This window comes from Solanum stenotomum, chromosome 3 (genome assembly GCF_019186545.1).
Source record: "Solanum stenotomum isolate F172 chromosome 3, ASM1918654v1, whole genome shotgun sequence".
In the NCBI taxonomy this organism is placed as follows: Eukaryota; Viridiplantae; Streptophyta; class Magnoliopsida; order Solanales; family Solanaceae; genus Solanum; species Solanum stenotomum.
Genome location: NC_064284.1, coordinates 878,130 through 895,294, shown reverse-complemented (window position 1 = coordinate 895,294; position 17,165 = coordinate 878,130). Strand labels below are relative to the sequence as shown.

Sequence of the window (17,165 nt, the reverse complement as noted above, 5' to 3'; positions counted from 1 at the left end):
TATCTCCTTTATTACTTACGTGGGATCCAGGTGATATAGACAAACACGATAACATGGACCATTTCCATTATAGCACGTTTATCTATCTTATTATTAAAATAAAATAAAAATATTTATAAATTGACTTTTTTGTCCCTACTTTTTAGTCGATATATACCCTGCACTTTATCTACCTTCATATCAAACACCTTTCAGTGCTTACTAGCTCATTTCCCCAATTTCTGCCTTATTGTTTTTGTGCTTATCCTAAAAAAATTAAAATGGGTCAAAAATCAGTTGCTGTTGGGCTAAAGATTCTAATTAATCAGAAGAAGATTTGTCAAAGCAAGGCAATTGCTCCTAATAATGTTTTAATTATGTATAGTTCAAGATTCACCAAAGTGAAACCCATCTTCCACACAAATCCTACTCAATCTATCAGTATTGAACATAATTGTTGCTTCCTCAAATATTGTTTCCTTTGCAACAAGACTTTGAGACTCGACAAAGAAGTTTATATGTACAAGTATGTATATTATACTTTATCCGTTTCAATTTATTTGTTATACTTTCATTTTTTTTTTAAATGTGTTTTTTTACTTTTCTTATTATACGATATATTCGCCATGAATGATAGAATTTCTCTTTAAAGTAAAAGGAGGAATTGAAGCCTATTGATTCACAGTTTACTAACTTACTTGTCAGCAACTCAGACTCAGTATTAAAAAAAAAGGGCTTTGGACTTAAAATCACTCATTTTTAAAAGTTTGGGAGGGCACCTAAATTCGTTATTTCTTTACTTCTAACTTTGCACATGATATTTTTTTATTTTTTTTTTAAATACCCTTTTTGAACCATGTATCAAGTCAAAATGAGACAAACTATACAAATTGAAACACAAAACCAATCAACAAACTTAATTTCATCGATTTTCTTTATTTTGTTCGTATATCAAATTTTATTAGTGTATCAAAAGTTAGGCCCCATCCCAATTATGTTTACCTAATGTTGGGCCTTCACCTTATATTGTTTACACTCTAACTGGCAAATTTTGGACGTGTGGGGGTGTTAGTGTCCCATACCGTATGGGATTAAACATGTGCTTAGTCAAAATCCTGACTTAGTTTTTAAGATTGAATTTAGCAAGGTTCATTTCTTTATCACGAAACGTTAATTAATAATGTTTATATTAATTAATGCAGGGGTGATCTTGGATTCTGCAGTGTGGAGTGTAGAAACAGGCAGATTTATTTGGATGAAATAAAAGAACTTGAGACTTGTACTAAAAATATGTTACGATCTTTTCGCCGATGTGGAGACGATAACCGCCGGCGGTGTAGTGAGGCTTCGGCTCTACTGGAGGAATATAATCAACGGCGAAATCCCCTAGCATATTCTAAGAAAAATACTCGACCTATATTTACATTATCATAATTCGAATTCGTTTTGCTTTATTCTCAAATTCTTTTATTGGTTACAATAAAATTATTGATAGAATATAGTGCAAGTATTATTGATCTGACTATTCCATATATGTTTTGGATAAGAAATCTTTGATTAAAAACGAAAGGATTTTTGTTATTTTATAGTACTAGCTATTTAGTGATTTTGTTTTCGAAAATGAGTTGACAAGCATATATTCGAAAAAAGTTATAATTAAAAGTGACAATATGAGCTGTCGAAGATGTTGATGTGGGGGCATAAGTCCATTAAAATCTCCTACGTGACAGCAATTGATGACCAGGATGATTTTAACCCATACTTCTATGTATCATTATCCAATTTCTATTTTGAACTTTATGTTATTGTATTTTACTTCCTTCGTGTTAATTTGTTTGGTGTAGTTGATTGGTCGTGAAGGTTTAAAAAGAACAATAAATTAATCTTCAAATTTTATAAATTATTACTTGTGATTTCGTGATATATGTTGAAAGGGCGATATGAGATAAAAGACTTTTAATCTAGTGATTAGTTTCTGCCAAATGAAAGTCCTTTTCATATACTAAAATCGTTTAGTATATTAAAATATGTCATTTTATATACGGATCAATACATAAATAATATTAAATAATGAACGGACCTGGAAAGAAACCAATCATCTTTCTTTGAGATAAATCAAACTATTATCCATTAATACAATGACTATGATGAATCCGAATAGACGGTATGTTTCGTCTCTAATTAAGTGACATGAATATATCAAACGATCTTTACCAAAATATCTAAATTGGTAGTTCGAAATATGTGGTTAATTTATATCAAGTTTTCTTAGTCAATAGATACTTTGAAATTTTAAGAGTATGATCATGCATATAGAAATCAATAAAGTAGTAATACATGAGTCAAACATTGAAGCAGTATGTGAATCAAATATAATGTATTCATTTATGTTAATCTACCCAATTTGGCCTATTTTATAATTGATTTAATATGTGGCCCAAATTAATTCAAATTAAATATATTATATGTTATATAAAGAGATAGAATAGTATATATTTTAAAGATAATTATTCAGTAATTAGTAAAAAAAATTGGGAAGAATTGAACAGATTACCTTATGATATATTTTTTAGTCCATTTTGAAGCTGTCCATTTCAAACAAAGTAAGTACTAAGGGGGTTAATGATTTTTCATTTATTAATTTGACCTATTTTAATTTGGTTAAATTCAATTAAAGATCTCCATTTGACACCCCAACAAAGACCTAATAATATTTCTTAGTTCTAATGTGGCCGGTGTTGAAAAAACTTTTGATAAATATAGTATATGATGCAATAATTAGTAACGTGAGGCATGCTTATTGTTATTCCATCACATGAGCAGTGGGTAGTGCTTTTGCTCTGTGAGATCATAAAAAATGATAGAATATGAATTAAGTCAATATATTCATCACCACGTTTGAGTAGTTATAGAATTTTATTATTTTAACTATTTATGAGTTTACACTTACAAGCACACAATTTTCACGTTCAGACAATATTACAAAAAGGGGACCCAGAAATATTTCTGCAGCTTGTAATTTATTATATTATGACCCACTGGAAAAGTTGAGGAATTCTCCTAATTTATCGAACGTGGGAAGTAGGTTTAAATATTACAGAAATATGGACATTTTTCTACTATATTAAAAATGTGAGTAGAAAGTGAGGCAGTTTTTTGTCCTTAAAATTGTATTTGAGGGCAGTTTAGACACTTGACAATTGAATGCAATGTGGCTCTACCCTCAAAGTGATCTGACACGTATCATTTAATCGCTTCACTTTTATATATTCATCTTCTTCATTTCCGCTACCTATCTCATATTTCCTCTTTCTAAACCCTTCTCTTCTAATAACAAAAATAATAATTACTTTCAAAGAGTTAATTTTTTTTTAGTCTACTTTTTAAAAAAAAGATTTTTTTTTATAACATTTTAATTTTAGTTTTACATGTAGCATGTTTAAAGTCACACAATTAAAAGATAATTTTATATATTTGACATAATTTTAATTTAGGATACAAGATTTAAAAATTTCTTTTTTTTCTTAATATCGGTGTCAAAGGTATTCATTCCACCAGTACGTCATGCACCTACAGGTGCGGCGATGCCACCGACCGTCGGTCCTCATCCGCCGCTGTGAAAGTGGAGTGAGGCATCAGATCTCTCAGTCAATCAATGGTACCTGCCGTTTGCTTCTCTGAGGCGACCGTTGGTTAATCTTGAGGATTACCACTGACTTTCTAGCTGATGTAATTAAGTTTTTTTATTATGATGAACTTACTTGTCTGGAGTAATTGGGTTAACTTTTCTGATTTTATCTCCTCTCATTGATTGTTTTGTTTATTTGTTTACTCTGTATTGAAGTTATGTATTACTCATATCTAATTCTATGTCAGTATAAGTTTTTGACAATCACACTGGTTGACGTTGATTCCAATTAGTTTATCTATCAAGATTCGGTAGAATCCATCCTGGTATAGTTGTTAGTTAGAAGAGATTTCGAAAATTCATATATTTCTATTCAAATTGCCCGAGTTTTCTTCACTCTTCTTTTAGTTCTCTTAATGCTAATTGTGACAATACATCTTTTATTGTATCTCAAATAATGAAAACTTCTCGATTAGAAACATATGTTGTTTATGGAGTTGACACTCTGATTTTTGTGAATTGCTAACTTTCTACTTTTGATGATTTCCCCCTTTTTAAGTATTTTGAACTTGTCTACTCTCATTTGTCGATTTGGTACGACTATCTCAGATATTGGATTCAGCTATTTCTTCTTCTACAAATGGGTCGAGCGTGAACCACTTGGAGCTCTCCGGGCTATTTTGGTTACTACTTTTTCCCGTCTCACTCTACTCATGGATTATACGTTTAAATATTGAATTGAATTCTAATCGGATGGTTTGACTTGGAGGAAAAACACTATTTTTTTGGATTTTAGGTTTTAAAAATATTCTTCCTTGTGGAGTAACCTTTTTATAACATAAGAACTATATAGCTCCAAATTCATCATTTTACTTCTAATTGTTTACCATGGTTTGCTGCTTAACGCAACATAAAAGAAGTGTTAATTGGTCTTGGCCATGTAGTCAATCAATTGATTTAGTTTGCTATAAACATATATTTAAGCTATATTGATCATGTGCAGGTCTGGATAGCCAAAAGAAAAGCTCTTCCCTTACTACATGTCGGTCTGGATAGCCAAAAGAAATGCTCTTCCCTTACTACATGTCGGTCTGGATAGCCAAAAGAAAAGCTCTTCCCTTACTACATGTCGGTCTGGATAGCCAAAAGAAAAGCTCTTCCCTTACTACATGTCGGTGTATAATTTTTGATTGCAGGTGATTCAAAAGAAAGCTTATATTTTGGATCTTTGGAAGATATAGCTATATGGGTGATATTACCAACTTGAACCAGTAGTTTACATAAGGTATTTTTCCTGCTTCTTTATTTGAGCTTTTAATATATTTTCCTTAAATATATTGAGGTTGTTGGGGTTTATTCAATCTTTAATTTGGTGAAGTTGATTCTTTCAACAAAAAACACGTACTTTCTACCATCAAATTGCTTCCAGTTTGTTTATATATGCATCAGTTCATGTGTACTTCGAGCATATTATATGTATAGATGATTCAAGAGTTTGTATTTTGCGTCAAATAATCTTTTCAAAAGCTGAATTGTAAACGTGAATGATTATTCTGAGTTACAGAGTTGCACTTCCTCTATGTAGATGAGGAGTTTATGATACCCAATATTCTGTTGCCAATGAGAAATACTATTATTTGTTCTTACGTTATAGCATGGTGAAAACTAAGCAGTACTATCATGTTTCTCTATAGTGCTTAGTTCAAGGCCTAAATATGTGTATGTAGTGAATGGGCAATCAACTTGCTCATCTGTAAACTTCCTCTGTGAAAGCTGTTCATTTTTTTATGACAATAGAATCTGTAGTTGTTCCAGTCTAACAGCCCGCACAACACAAAGGAAAGTTTACACACTAAGGAAGTTCAGTACTTAAATATTTCTGATTTAGTTGGGATGGGAATATGGATGCTATTGTTGGAATTTTACTGTAAGAATAATTCCTTCCAATACAGTTATCTGTTGGGATTCGCAACTAAACAAATTAAATAGGATATTTTTATTTTTTCCAGTGAGAATAATATACCAGAAAACAGTTGCTTTCTTACTTCATAATAAGCAACACCAATAAATGGATGAGGCAAACAATACTTGTGGGGAAATAGAAGAGATTATAGACTATATTGAGCAGAGGTTTAAGCAGATCAAGCAGTTTGACATACTTGACTATTATCCGTATGATCACCACTTCTTCAAATATGACAAAAATTATAAGAACATGACATCGGAAAGTGCCTTTTGCCAAAGGATTGAAAAAGAGTGTCTTTTGTTGGAGAAGACCCCCTGGCCCTGATCAATGGAGTTGCAACTAGATGAGAAAGGGGTACTTTGTTCTTTAATTTAACTGCAGATTATATTTGGTTTACCATTAATTAATTGTGTTAATTCTATATTCCAAAGAAATTCTATTGTTCCTAATTTTTCAAATGCTATAGCCCATCACTTCTTGTAGTAGTGCCTGTTGGAGAGAAGGAACTGAATTCTTAGAAAACTAGAAGGTGCAAATTCATAGTGCTCTCTTGTGGGAACTATTAAATATCATAGATTTTTCACATTACGCTTTGTGTTATTATTCATTTACAATTTTTAAGAAATTCTTTTGCTCCCTCTGAAGAATCTACCAAATATTTTGAAGGATATTACCTTCAATCAGTCTTTTTATCAGGACATAACAAGTAATGAATTAGATGAAGTCTAAGTCGAGCTTACTGTTTACTTTCTTCTGCATAAGAGAAAAGCTTTGAGGACTACTATGTGAATACGTATGCTGAGGGCAGAATATGACACTCGTGGGTAGAGAAGGAATATAAACCAAAAGTCATCTTTTACTAATGGAAGAGATCATGAATGTTAAATATTGCATATGCTGAAGGTAATCTAGGATGTACGTAGAGGTAGTTGTGCTTTTTCCCAAATATTTATGTTGATGTCATTTGAAAGTCTGAATTTGGTGTGTCGGTAGAATGCAGAGTCTAAAGACCATCTCTTTGATGACATTGAAGTAATAGCTACTTTCTGCGACTCATTCGTGTATGGATTTCATGTATACTCAGCTAGGTACAGCGCAATAGTTTGCTTTATAAAAATTGTTAAGTCTAAATTATCATCCTACCAAAAATAAACAGCATCCAAATTGTTGTGCTATCTAGTATTCCATTAAAAACGCCTTCTTTTATTTTTTGCCTCTTTAAGTTTTTATTGTTTTCATTTTTTGAGACACACACCATGGCATTGTTAGTTACTGAAAATGCAGGGAGTGATCTGGGTTTCTACGGTGATGAGTATAAGGTTAATACACACATTTATCACTTAACATAAACATTTTCACTTGAATTCTTATTAACTAAATTGTTTAATTCGGTATAAATACGAGTGCAAATAAGTACCTCACTTGACAGTAGATGTTAACTTATGATCTAGCGTGCGATATGGATCTATCTATACATACATAGAATTTTTTTATGGTTAGCCATAGCCATCGGCAACAACTAGGTCCATATAGCTGTTGAGTTTGCCGCCACCATCTTATATGAAAAACTCCATAAAATGTATCTAGTCAAGTCAGTACTAATGGAAGTTGTTTCGATATACAAATGTGAATCCTCATTGAAGTCAGATTTATGGATAGGATCTAACGGTCATTGAATGAATTAAGTTGCATTTGTAAAGTTGAAGTCCTTTTAGGTTATCAAAAAACCAGCATTGGGAATTGTATACCTTTTCAGATTCCCAATATAATAATCTCCCTATAATATGCTGGCTGGAGAACAAACAACAGTAATCACTTAAAAGAAAATCGGATTCAGCAGATGGCGGAATTAGACCGTGTGGACGAATTCTATTTCTCAGCATTATTTGATCACGAAGAACAATTGTTCCCAATTTCAGATGAAATGTATGCTGAGGAATTGCAATTGCAAGAGGCCTTATATTCCGCAGCCACAATTTCAGTATTCAATAAGTTTAAAAGAGTCAAGAAAGAACCCGGAGAATCTTCCGGTACATTCTGCAGTATCTGTACAAATAACAAACTCGCAAACGAAATGTTTGCGACTGGAAATTGTTCACATTCTTTCTGTGTTAATTGCGTCACCAAATATGTTACTAGAAAAATAGTACAAGAAAATGTTAGCGTTATCAAGTGTCCAGATATTGCTTGTAAGGCCATAATTAAACCGAAGTTCTGGAGAGAAATTGTTCCTAAGCAAGTGTTGGATCAATTGGAAAATAATGCTCTGTTTTCGGGTTCAATGAAATTGCACTGTCCTTATAAGGACTGTTCAGCTATGTTGGTTTATGATGGTAGTGAGAATGTGATTGACTCTGAGTGTCCTAATTGTCGTCGATTGTTCTGTGCTGAGTGTAATGTCTCGTGGCACGAGGGATTAGAGTGCAAGGAATTTCAGCGTTTGGGCAGATCAAACGATAGAGGGAAGGGAGATGTGATGCTGATGGGAATTGCTAAAAACAAGAAATGGAGGAAATGTCCAAAGTGCAAGTGTTATGTTGAAAAGGGTGATGGCTGCGTGCAACTAACTTGCAGGTATTTTTCTCAATCGTTAATCTCTCTCTCATTCAAGAGTCGTTTGTTTTAAGTTGTCGCAATAATAAAATAAGTTTTAAGTTGTTGCAATAATAAAATAAAATTAGGATCGAAGATTTGAAGCTTTTATATTTATTAACCGTTAATATTTATAGATATGTAATGGATTACATTGGCCAATAGGCCTAACTTCTTCTCAACACTGCAAGGCCTACAATTCAGACCAACAAACAGTGAAAACATATGGAAAATAGCTTGAATCTTCTCATCTTTTTCTCAAATTCTTATTACATAGAGACCAAACTGACTGGATAATTGGTGCGGTAAACAATGAAAAATGTATATGTTTTTCTCTTAATGCATGTTAAGAAGTGTATATTTATCATTTTACATAGAGGTAGGGAGTGATTGGTTCATAACATGTCTCCACATGATAACTTGAAAGTAAAGTAATAACTATGGTTGGAATGTCAAATTGCTCTGTTTGTGTAACAATATAATGAAGATAGTAACAAAGAATTGATACTCCAATTGAGTTGTGCAAATGGTTTTGGGAAATAAGGCAAGAAACAATATACACATTGAACTAACAATATACATAGTATTTATTGAATATGCAGTTGAGAAAATTTTGAATCTATGGCAGGTGTGGACATGATTTTTGCTATCGTTGTGGAATGGACCACAAATCTCAACATATTTGTCCTTCAACTTAACTAAAACCCCATTATGGTCGCTCAAGTTTTCTTTCATGCATGCATCTTGTGCTTTCGATGATCGATTTCAAGGCTTCACATATATTGCAAGTTCAGATTATTATTATTCCTTTTAAAGTTTATTTACTTCTTAGAAGTTCGTATTTTTCTCTTACATTAAAATGATTATTCAAGTGATCATTATTAGGTTTCCTTTGCTTATAAATCTGTAGCATAACTCCTTTTCTGTTCACTTCATTATTTTTCTTTTTTTCTCGATATATTTTTCATCTATTTTTCTAACAAGGCATATGGTAGTTGTGGTTTTGTTTTACATTTCCTTATTTCTATTGGGAACGTTCATTTCTCAACTCAATGGAGTTGCTTAAAAAAAAGTATGAGAACATAATTGACTTCATACTTGGCGAAAAAGGAATGAGCGGTAGACAATAAAGTTCATATCAAGTAAATAATAAGAATGAGAAATAATTATGGTATTGTATTTTAAAAAATTGGTGTTAGAGTCTCTAGTAGATCTCTTATCCTTTTCTTCGAATATAAATTTAAGGATATTTGTGTTTGATTTTGAATTTATGTTGGATTTGAACCTTATTCATCAAAAATACTTTGATGGACAAAAATAAGTGAATTTGATCTTTTAACACCCTGGTATTTGATTTGCATTCATTAGATTTGTTTTGAATGCCTAGATATTTAGTTTGCCTTCCTTCTTGATCTTCATAGAGAACTTATAACATTTAATCCACGAGAATTTTTTGCCTTGTTTAATTATGAAAATCCTTATTATAGTTGTAGGTTAGAAGAATTGTGAAAAAGACAACTATTTTTAGCCATACTAAAGTCGACATGAAAATATTGATTGGCTCAAGCATGTCAATTGTGTCAAGATGGAAGAGATGACAAACTCTTCTCGACCAATCAAATTGAAACTCTCATGACTATATTTGATTAACTAGAATATGCCACCTCTGCTTGGGTGGAACATATATGATCAGGACAATTTTTAGTGTATGTCTGCTTGCAAGTCAGTGTAGTGTCTGTGAAATTCTCATTTGAAGTTTCTGGTGACTAATTATGTGTCATTTGAAGTTTCTGGTGACTAATTATGTGTCATTTGAAGTCAGAGTAACTTAACTCTTCAATTGGTATGCTATTTAGTCATCTTTATCTTTGTAGAATTCAATTTTCTTCAATACCAACTACAATTATTTTGGAGTCTAATGGTTCCAAATATATGTATTTTCCTTCATATAAACTCAATTTATCAATTTCATCCAAAACACACATTTTTTCTCAACCAATTGTCACACACTAATTTCTACACAATTGCAACATTTCACTCTCTACCACATTAAACTTTTAAATCACCAAATTCTTTAGCAATTAGATTTTCTCCCAAGAGACCAAAGTCACTTTCCTCTGTTGGTCAGTATTGACCCATAAGCTAGAAGGTAGGGGTGTTCACGGGTTGGTTTGGATCAGTTATTGGTCAAAATCAAAACCAAATCAACTTAATCGATTTTAAAATTATCAAAACCAAACCAAACCAAATATAATATACATTTATCGGTTTGGTGATTATTAGTTTCGGTTTGGTTTGGTTCAGTTATTCGGTTATTAACCATACACAAAAATAAAAAGAAACAATTCATTTAAAATGTGAAAAAAGTGACAACAATTCATTCAAAACGAAAAATAGTTAGAATGACTTCAATTACTGAACTTTTGATCACTAAATTTACTATCAGTAAAGCTTTAAAATTCACTATATTGGCCTAGAAGGAAGAGACAATAACATTTTCAGTCCCACAAAGAATTGTTATAGACACTCATATACATGAAATCAATAAGATAAATGTTTCATCTTGGGCATTTTTGCTTTCAATAAGTAAATTATAAAGAAATTTTAATGAAAATATGTATAAGATCTTTATAATTGTTTATAAAAACAATATATTAAGTATGTATATTAATAAAATATATGTATATAATTCAACGGTTCGGTTCGGTTATTTCTTTGGATTTTTCCAAATAAAATCATAATCAAACCAAATACTATCGTTTTCAAAAATCTAAAACCAAACCAAACCAAACCCAAATAAAATCGGTTTTATTTTATCGGTTTGGATCGGTTTTTATCTAAATCGTGAACACCCCTACTAGAAGGTATAGGGATTATTTATGGGGAAGTTTTATTGCATCATCAAATGTGTTGAGTTTCACTTTGGTGAGGATTATGCAAAGACAATATTGTTGTCTATTTTTTTCTGGTCATGATCAGAGTACACTCAATTCAATTTTTTTCTCACTCGATGTTAGGTTCCTATATTATTTTATACACATTTTAATTGTCAGACCTATACATACTGAGACGTTACCGTCTACATCAGTAGGTGACATGACAATTTATTTCATTATGTATATGATTTTAAAAAATTTTAACTTTCAAGCTAGTTTTTTTGGTTAAATTATACGTATGATATCATTTTCTTATCAATGTCAGCCACTATATTTGAGCAAAAGATGCATAAAAATGAAAGAAGCTTCTCCACAAAACTCAAAAATTGAACCTCTATTTTATTGAGCGCTTTAATTTTGAATGAAGAGTTTATCAATACTCATTACGAAAGGCTAAAAGATAAGAACATTCAAAATCATAAAGTTAGATCCTATTAAAACAAAATAAAGTTGATGTTTGAAACCATTCTATATGTCAATAATCCACATAGTGATGTTGATGATGATGTTTGTTCATAAATAATTGCATTCAAAACTCTATGAGGGCCCTCACTTGACTCTTTATTTCTTTTCAGTTTAAAGAAACAATTTCATTTAATTGATAAAGTTGTCTCTGTGTTATTAAAAAGTCTCTTGTGATTCAACTTTTCACATGCCCTATATACAGTATAAGCTTAATGCATCAGACTGTCCTTTTTACTCTCTGGTGAAACCAAAAAAAATAAAATTCAACATTTTTCACTTTGATTCAACATTTCAATCCTAACAATATTCTTCTCTTGAAGTCCTTTAATTATTACTACTTCATTTTTAATAATAATAAAAAACCTCTATTAATTTAGAAGGTTTCTTTTTCTAATATCATCTTTACTACTCCAAGAAGGTACATAATTACTACTAATTACTCTTTCACAGAAAAGATTATGGGTAATTTGGTTAAAGTAGTCCCTATGATTAATGGTATTAAACTGTTTTTCAATTGATGTGTCAAACTATATAGGGAAAAAGACAGTGGAACAAGATCTCTGTTGGTATCTATCTATCTATATTTCTTTTTCTTCTTATTTAAATGGAAATGAGACCTGGCCGACCATGTCTCATTGTCACAGTATACACCTCACGTGCTTTCTCTGACTTTGTGTTAATATAAAAATAAAATGTCATTCCCTAATTGAGAATTGATCTGATATTACATAAATTAAATTATTTACCTGATGAGTGAAAATTAAATTATTTACCTAAAGAAATAAGAATTAATTTCCACTTAAAGTATTTTTATTATTCTTTGTCCAAGTAAATTATACTTTTTTCTTTTCAATTTATTTGATCTACTTTTCTTTTTAGTATGTTTTAAAAAAATTAACTTTTTCTTTTTAGCATTTTTTTACCATAAATTTTGATATATTTAATCATTTAATTTAAAAGATTTATTTACTATCTTAATTTTTTTGTCAAGTTAAAATAGGTCACTTAATTTAAAACTAAGTGTGTAATATCAAAGTAAGTTTTTGAAAAGAAAAGAAAGTAACTTACAGCTTGTGTCATAAAAAAAGAAACACGTCAATAAATTTCAAAGTTAATACTGACTTCTCTTATTCTTTGTAAAGGTCGGGGACACTTGTTGTCTCTTTGATATAAAGAAAAATGCAAAGGTATTATGGGTTCCACATAATTCAACACCAACATAAAATTCCCTATCAACACAAGAGAAATGAGAGGCCGTTAAAGTCCAAGCAAAACACCAGGCCCCCGCTGTTGCAAATCTCAAGAATTCATATTAAAAATACTACTATATAGAATCCCAAATAAGTTAAAATCACTAACTTTTTAATGTAAATTATTGTGTATTATATTGTCCTCAACTCCTCCTACCAAATAAAATAGAAGTGAAAAAGTAAATTAAATATAAATAATAATAGTAGAAGATTTGTAATAAAGTTTTTAACTTCATTAGTTCATTTACAATCAAAGAATAAGATATAATGAATAAAAGTGTTTCTCTCTTAACCATAAATTACCTTATTCAACATGAATCTAAATCAGTTGATATAGGTATAAATCATTGAATAGAAACCCTTAAAAAAAAAGAGCTTCAATTGTATAGTTAATTATGATTATAATCAAAATATATTTTAAATTGTTAATACAAATTCTAATAATTTGAATACGAAGAAGTATAAGATATGAGTATTTTAAAATGATGAATTAAGTTGGGTCCAATAGATCCATCCACTCATTTTCTCCAGCTCAGTCGTGTGTGTACTAAAACTACCACACTACCCTTTCTTTCACTATAACCACTTGCACTTTCACTCTTCTTCTTCTTATGAAACTTCACTCCATTGCCGCCTATTTTCTGCTCAATTGACACCTCTTTCATGGCGTTTTCTTCATTTCTTTTCTTTTGTCTTTCGTTTTTAGTATTCACTGGCTCAGTTTCATCAACTGCAAATGACCCAATTAGAACTTTCATAGTTCACGTCCAACATGATACTAAACCTTCCATATTTCCGACCCATGAGAACTGGTACGAGTCCGCTCTAAGATCTCTTTCTGCGGATACCCAATCGTTAGAAATTGGTGAAGCTGCTGCTAATCGCATTATTCACACTTATAGTAATGTATTTCATGGGTTTTCTGTTAAATTGTCGACTTTGGATGCTCAGAAGCTTGAGGATTTTAATGGGGTTTTGGCTGTTATTCCTGAACAAGTTAGGCATGTTCAAACAACGAGATCCCCTGAATTTCTTGGATTGAGTAGTGCAGACAGTGCTGGGTTGCTCAAGGAATCAGATTATGGGTCCGACCTTGTTATTGGAGTAATTGATACTGGGATCTGGCCTGAGAGGAAGAGCTTCCATGATCGTGATCTTGGTCCAGTTCCGGCAAAATGGAAAGGGGAGTGTGTGGCTGGCAGAGACTTTCCGGTGACTTCATGCAATCGGAAATTGATTGGAGCGAGATATTTTTCCAGTGGGTATGAGGCTACAAATGGGAAAATGAATGAAACTAAGGAGTTTCGATCTCCCAGAGACTCGGATGGTCATGGAACTCATACAGCTTCAATTGCGGCAGGGAGGTACGTATTTCCGGCGTCTACTCTTGGTTACGCTCGTGGTGTTGCTGCTGGGATGGCTCCAAAGGCTCGTCTAGCTGCTTACAAAGTTTGCTGGTCTTCAGGCTGCTACGACGCTGACATCCTGGCTGCATTTGACGCCGCCGTTGCTGATGGTGTGCATGTCATATCCCTTAGCGTTGGTGGAGTTGTTGTTCCCTATAACCTCGACGCAATCGCCATTGCCGCCTTTGCTGCAACCGATGCCGGAATCTTCGTCTCTGCTTCCGCCGGAAACGGTGGACCTGGAGGCCTCACAGTAACCAATGTCGCTCCTTGGGTCACCAATGTTGGTGCCGGAACAATTGACCGTGATTTTCCTGCTGACGTCAAACTTGGAAATGGTAAGATAATTCCTGGAGTGAGCATATATGGTGGCCCGGCGTTAACTCCCCACCGACTTTACCACTTAATTTACGCCGGAAGTGAAGGTAGCGATGGGTATTCGTCTTCACTGTGTTTAGAAGGTTCATTAAACCCAAATTATGTACAGGGAAAAATCGTATTGTGTGACAGAGGCGTCAATTCGAGAGCTGCAAAAGGCTTAGTGGTGAAGAAAGCTGGTGGAATGGGGATGATAATAGCCAATGGAGTATTCGATGGTGAAGGTTTAGTAGCTGATTGCCACGTGTTACCAGCGACGGCAGTTGGGGCTTCTGCCGGTGATGAGATAAGGAAGTACATATCGGTAGCATCAAAGTCCAAGTCACCGCCAACGGCGACCATTTTATTCAGAGGTACTCTTCTAAATGTGCGGCCAGCACCAGTAGTGGCATCATTTTCAGCCCGAGGACCTAACCCAGAGTCACCCGAAATTCTGAAGCCCGACGTGATTGCACCTGGAGTGAACATCCTTGCAGCTTGGCCCGATGGTGTTGCACCCAGTGGGCTTCCATGGGATACGCGTCGAACAGAGTTCAACATTTTATCAGGAACCTCCATGGCTTGCCCACATGTATCTGGACTAGGAGCATTGTTGAAAGCAGCTCATCCGGGATGGAGCCCAGCAGCTATAAGATCAGCATTGATGACAACTGCCTATACAGTGGATAATAGGGGACAAATTATGATGGATGAATCAACTCGAAATTCGTCGACTGTGATGGATTTTGGAGCAGGACATGTGCACCCTCAAAAGGCAATGGACCCTGGTTTGATTTACGACCTAACTTCCTATGACTACGTCGATTTCCTCTGCAATTCCAATTACACAACCAAGAATATTCAAGTAGTTACAAGGAAGTATTCAGATTGTAGCAAGGCAAAAAGAGCAGGCCATGTGGGGAATTTGAATTACCCTTCGCTTTCAGCAGTATTCCAACAATATGGAAAGCACAAGTTGTCCACACATTTCATTAGGACTGTGACAAACGTCGGAGATCCCAATTCAGTGTACCACGTGATTGTGAAACCACCGAGGGGTATGGTGGTGACGGTGGAGCCAGAGAAGCTGACGTTTAGAAGAGTTGGACAGAAGCTTAATTTTCTGGTGAGAGTACAAGCAGAGGCACTAAAGCTATCACCAGGGAGTTCCATAGTGAAAAGTGGCTCAATAGTTTGGTCAGATGGGAAGCATGAAGTGAGAAGTCCAATAGTTGTAACAATGCAGGAGCCTCTTTGATGAAGAAACGCTTGGGAATTAAGTGTTCTTCGTGCTACCGAATCTCGATAACAGTATATGTATAACAATATATATATGGATCTATCTCTGTTGATAAGCAACTACAATGTTTAATATGTATGTTGACAAGGATGTTTGTAAAGGTGAAGAAGAGTTGGGAGTTGGTTGTTTGCTTTCAGCCATGAAGTTTTGGCTGCGTTTGTCTAGAGTTTTGATGAAGCATATATCATATCTTATGTTTGGTTTCTTTATAGCAATATATTGATGACGTTGAAAAAACCTTTGTACAAATGTTGGATGTTGCATTATGTTGAGGGTGAGAGTTGAATTTGAACATATAACCTAAGGAGTTGCAATATAAAATTGGGGCTATGTTCTTCTTGCTTCATAATATAGGTTTCGGGTTTGAGCATCGAGAGAGAGGGCACAAAAGATCGAGAGAGCTAGACCGAGTACATTAGTATTAGGTCCACACCATTATTTACGTTTAACTACTTTTCGAGACATATTTGTGGATGACCCTTGAATAATAGCAATGTCAATTGCCTCGAAGAATTAAAATTCGGATTTTGCTTCTAGTTTCTTAAAGATACTGAAAAAGAATAGGCAGAAAAGAAAGTGGATGGGGGTGATTCATTTTGACTGCTTTTTTGGGTGCATGGAATAGATTGAGAGTAAAAAGCATATTAAAGAGATTTTGGTCAATGCAAAGTTGGGTTAGGTGATGTGTGAGTGCTTTTGCACTGTTGCAAAGTAAAAAATAGTATAAGATGAGCTTTTAGAAGAAAACAAAGACATTGGCATGGGCAAAATAGGACAATGCTTAGGACAAAAAAATAATCATGTACTACTTTGGCAAAACTCTGAGTCGTGCAAGCAAATTATGTTCAAAAGCGACAAAACCATAGTCATTAGAGTGGTCTCTTTGATGTTCGTCCATTACTAAGCGACCACTTGATTGGTGGGATCAAAATGATTATTTAACTCTCAAATGATGAAATTAACCATCCCATAAAAAAGACTATAAATAATTTCATAGAAGATTATGATATTCTTGTTTGTTCCATTTCACCAATCAAATGACTCCGAGTTGTTTATTAATCCAGCTATAATAGCACATTTTTAGATATTTCTTTTGGGACAAATATCACCCACCATTCATAATAATTTGTTTAGGTGAGTTAGCGTTGATATTGTCATAGGCCATATAATTACCTTGTGTTACAAAGTTGGATGGGAAATGATTCATTACTCTTATTTGTTTCTAAACTTTATATGACGACAAGTCAAAAAGGAGTAGTCGTATCGATCTACGCTGCTAAGACTAT

The 17,165-nt window shown here is 33.3% G+C and overlaps 2 protein-coding genes and 1 long non-coding RNA gene across 5 annotated transcripts; all 3 read left to right on the top strand.

Annotated features, from left to right (window-relative positions):
- The first annotated feature begins 203 nt into the window (after window positions 1–203).
- Window positions 204–1,547, top strand: LOC125857486 (FCS-Like Zinc finger 17-like). The gene is made up of 2 exons (XM_049537091.1): window positions 204–505; window positions 1,182–1,547. The coding sequence occupies exons 1-2, from the start codon at window positions 261–263 to the stop codon at window positions 1,411–1,413; spliced, it is 477 nt and encodes a 158-aa protein (XP_049393048.1). The 5' UTR covers window positions 204–260; the 3' UTR covers window positions 1,414–1,547.
- Window positions 1,548–3,516: 1,969 nt separating this feature from the next.
- LOC125857492 (uncharacterized) lies at window positions 3,517–8,110 on the top strand. 3 transcript variants are annotated; one of them, XR_007445672.1, is made up of 3 exons: window positions 3,517–3,708; window positions 4,804–4,892; window positions 7,966–8,110. It is a non-coding gene; the product is annotated as an uncharacterized LOC125857492 (long non-coding RNA). The 3 variants fall into 3 exon arrangements; XR_007445673.1 differs by lacking the exon at window positions 7,966–8,110 and adding an exon at window positions 5,617–5,924; XR_007445671.1 differs by lacking the exons at window positions 3,517–3,708; window positions 7,966–8,110 and adding an exon at window positions 5,617–5,924 and having other exon boundaries at window positions 4,697–4,892.
- A 5,227-nt stretch (window positions 8,111–13,337) lies between these two features.
- Window positions 13,338–16,090, top strand: LOC125857470 (subtilisin-like protease SBT1.5). The gene has a single exon (XM_049537071.1). It carries the CDS (start codon window positions 13,480–13,482, stop codon window positions 15,835–15,837), a length of 2,358 nt encoding a protein of 785 aa, XP_049393028.1. The 5' UTR covers window positions 13,338–13,479; the 3' UTR covers window positions 15,838–16,090.
- Window positions 16,091–17,165: the final 1,075 nt, after the last annotated feature.

What these genes read in the sequence shown, in the direction of transcription:
- LOC125857486 (XM_049537091.1), top strand. Translation starts at nt 261, where the DNA reads ATGGGTCAAAAATCAGTTGCTGTTGGGCTAAAGATTCTAATTAATCAG. An exon ending in AAAGAAGTTTATATGTACAA is followed by an intron (nt 506 to 1,181) that starts GTATGTATATTA and finishes TAATTAATGCAG; the next exon opens with GGGTGATCTTGGATTCTGCA.
- LOC125857470 (XM_049537071.1), top strand. Translation starts at nt 13,480, where the DNA reads ATGGCGTTTTCTTCATTTCTTTTCTTTTGTCTTTCGTTTTTAGTATTC.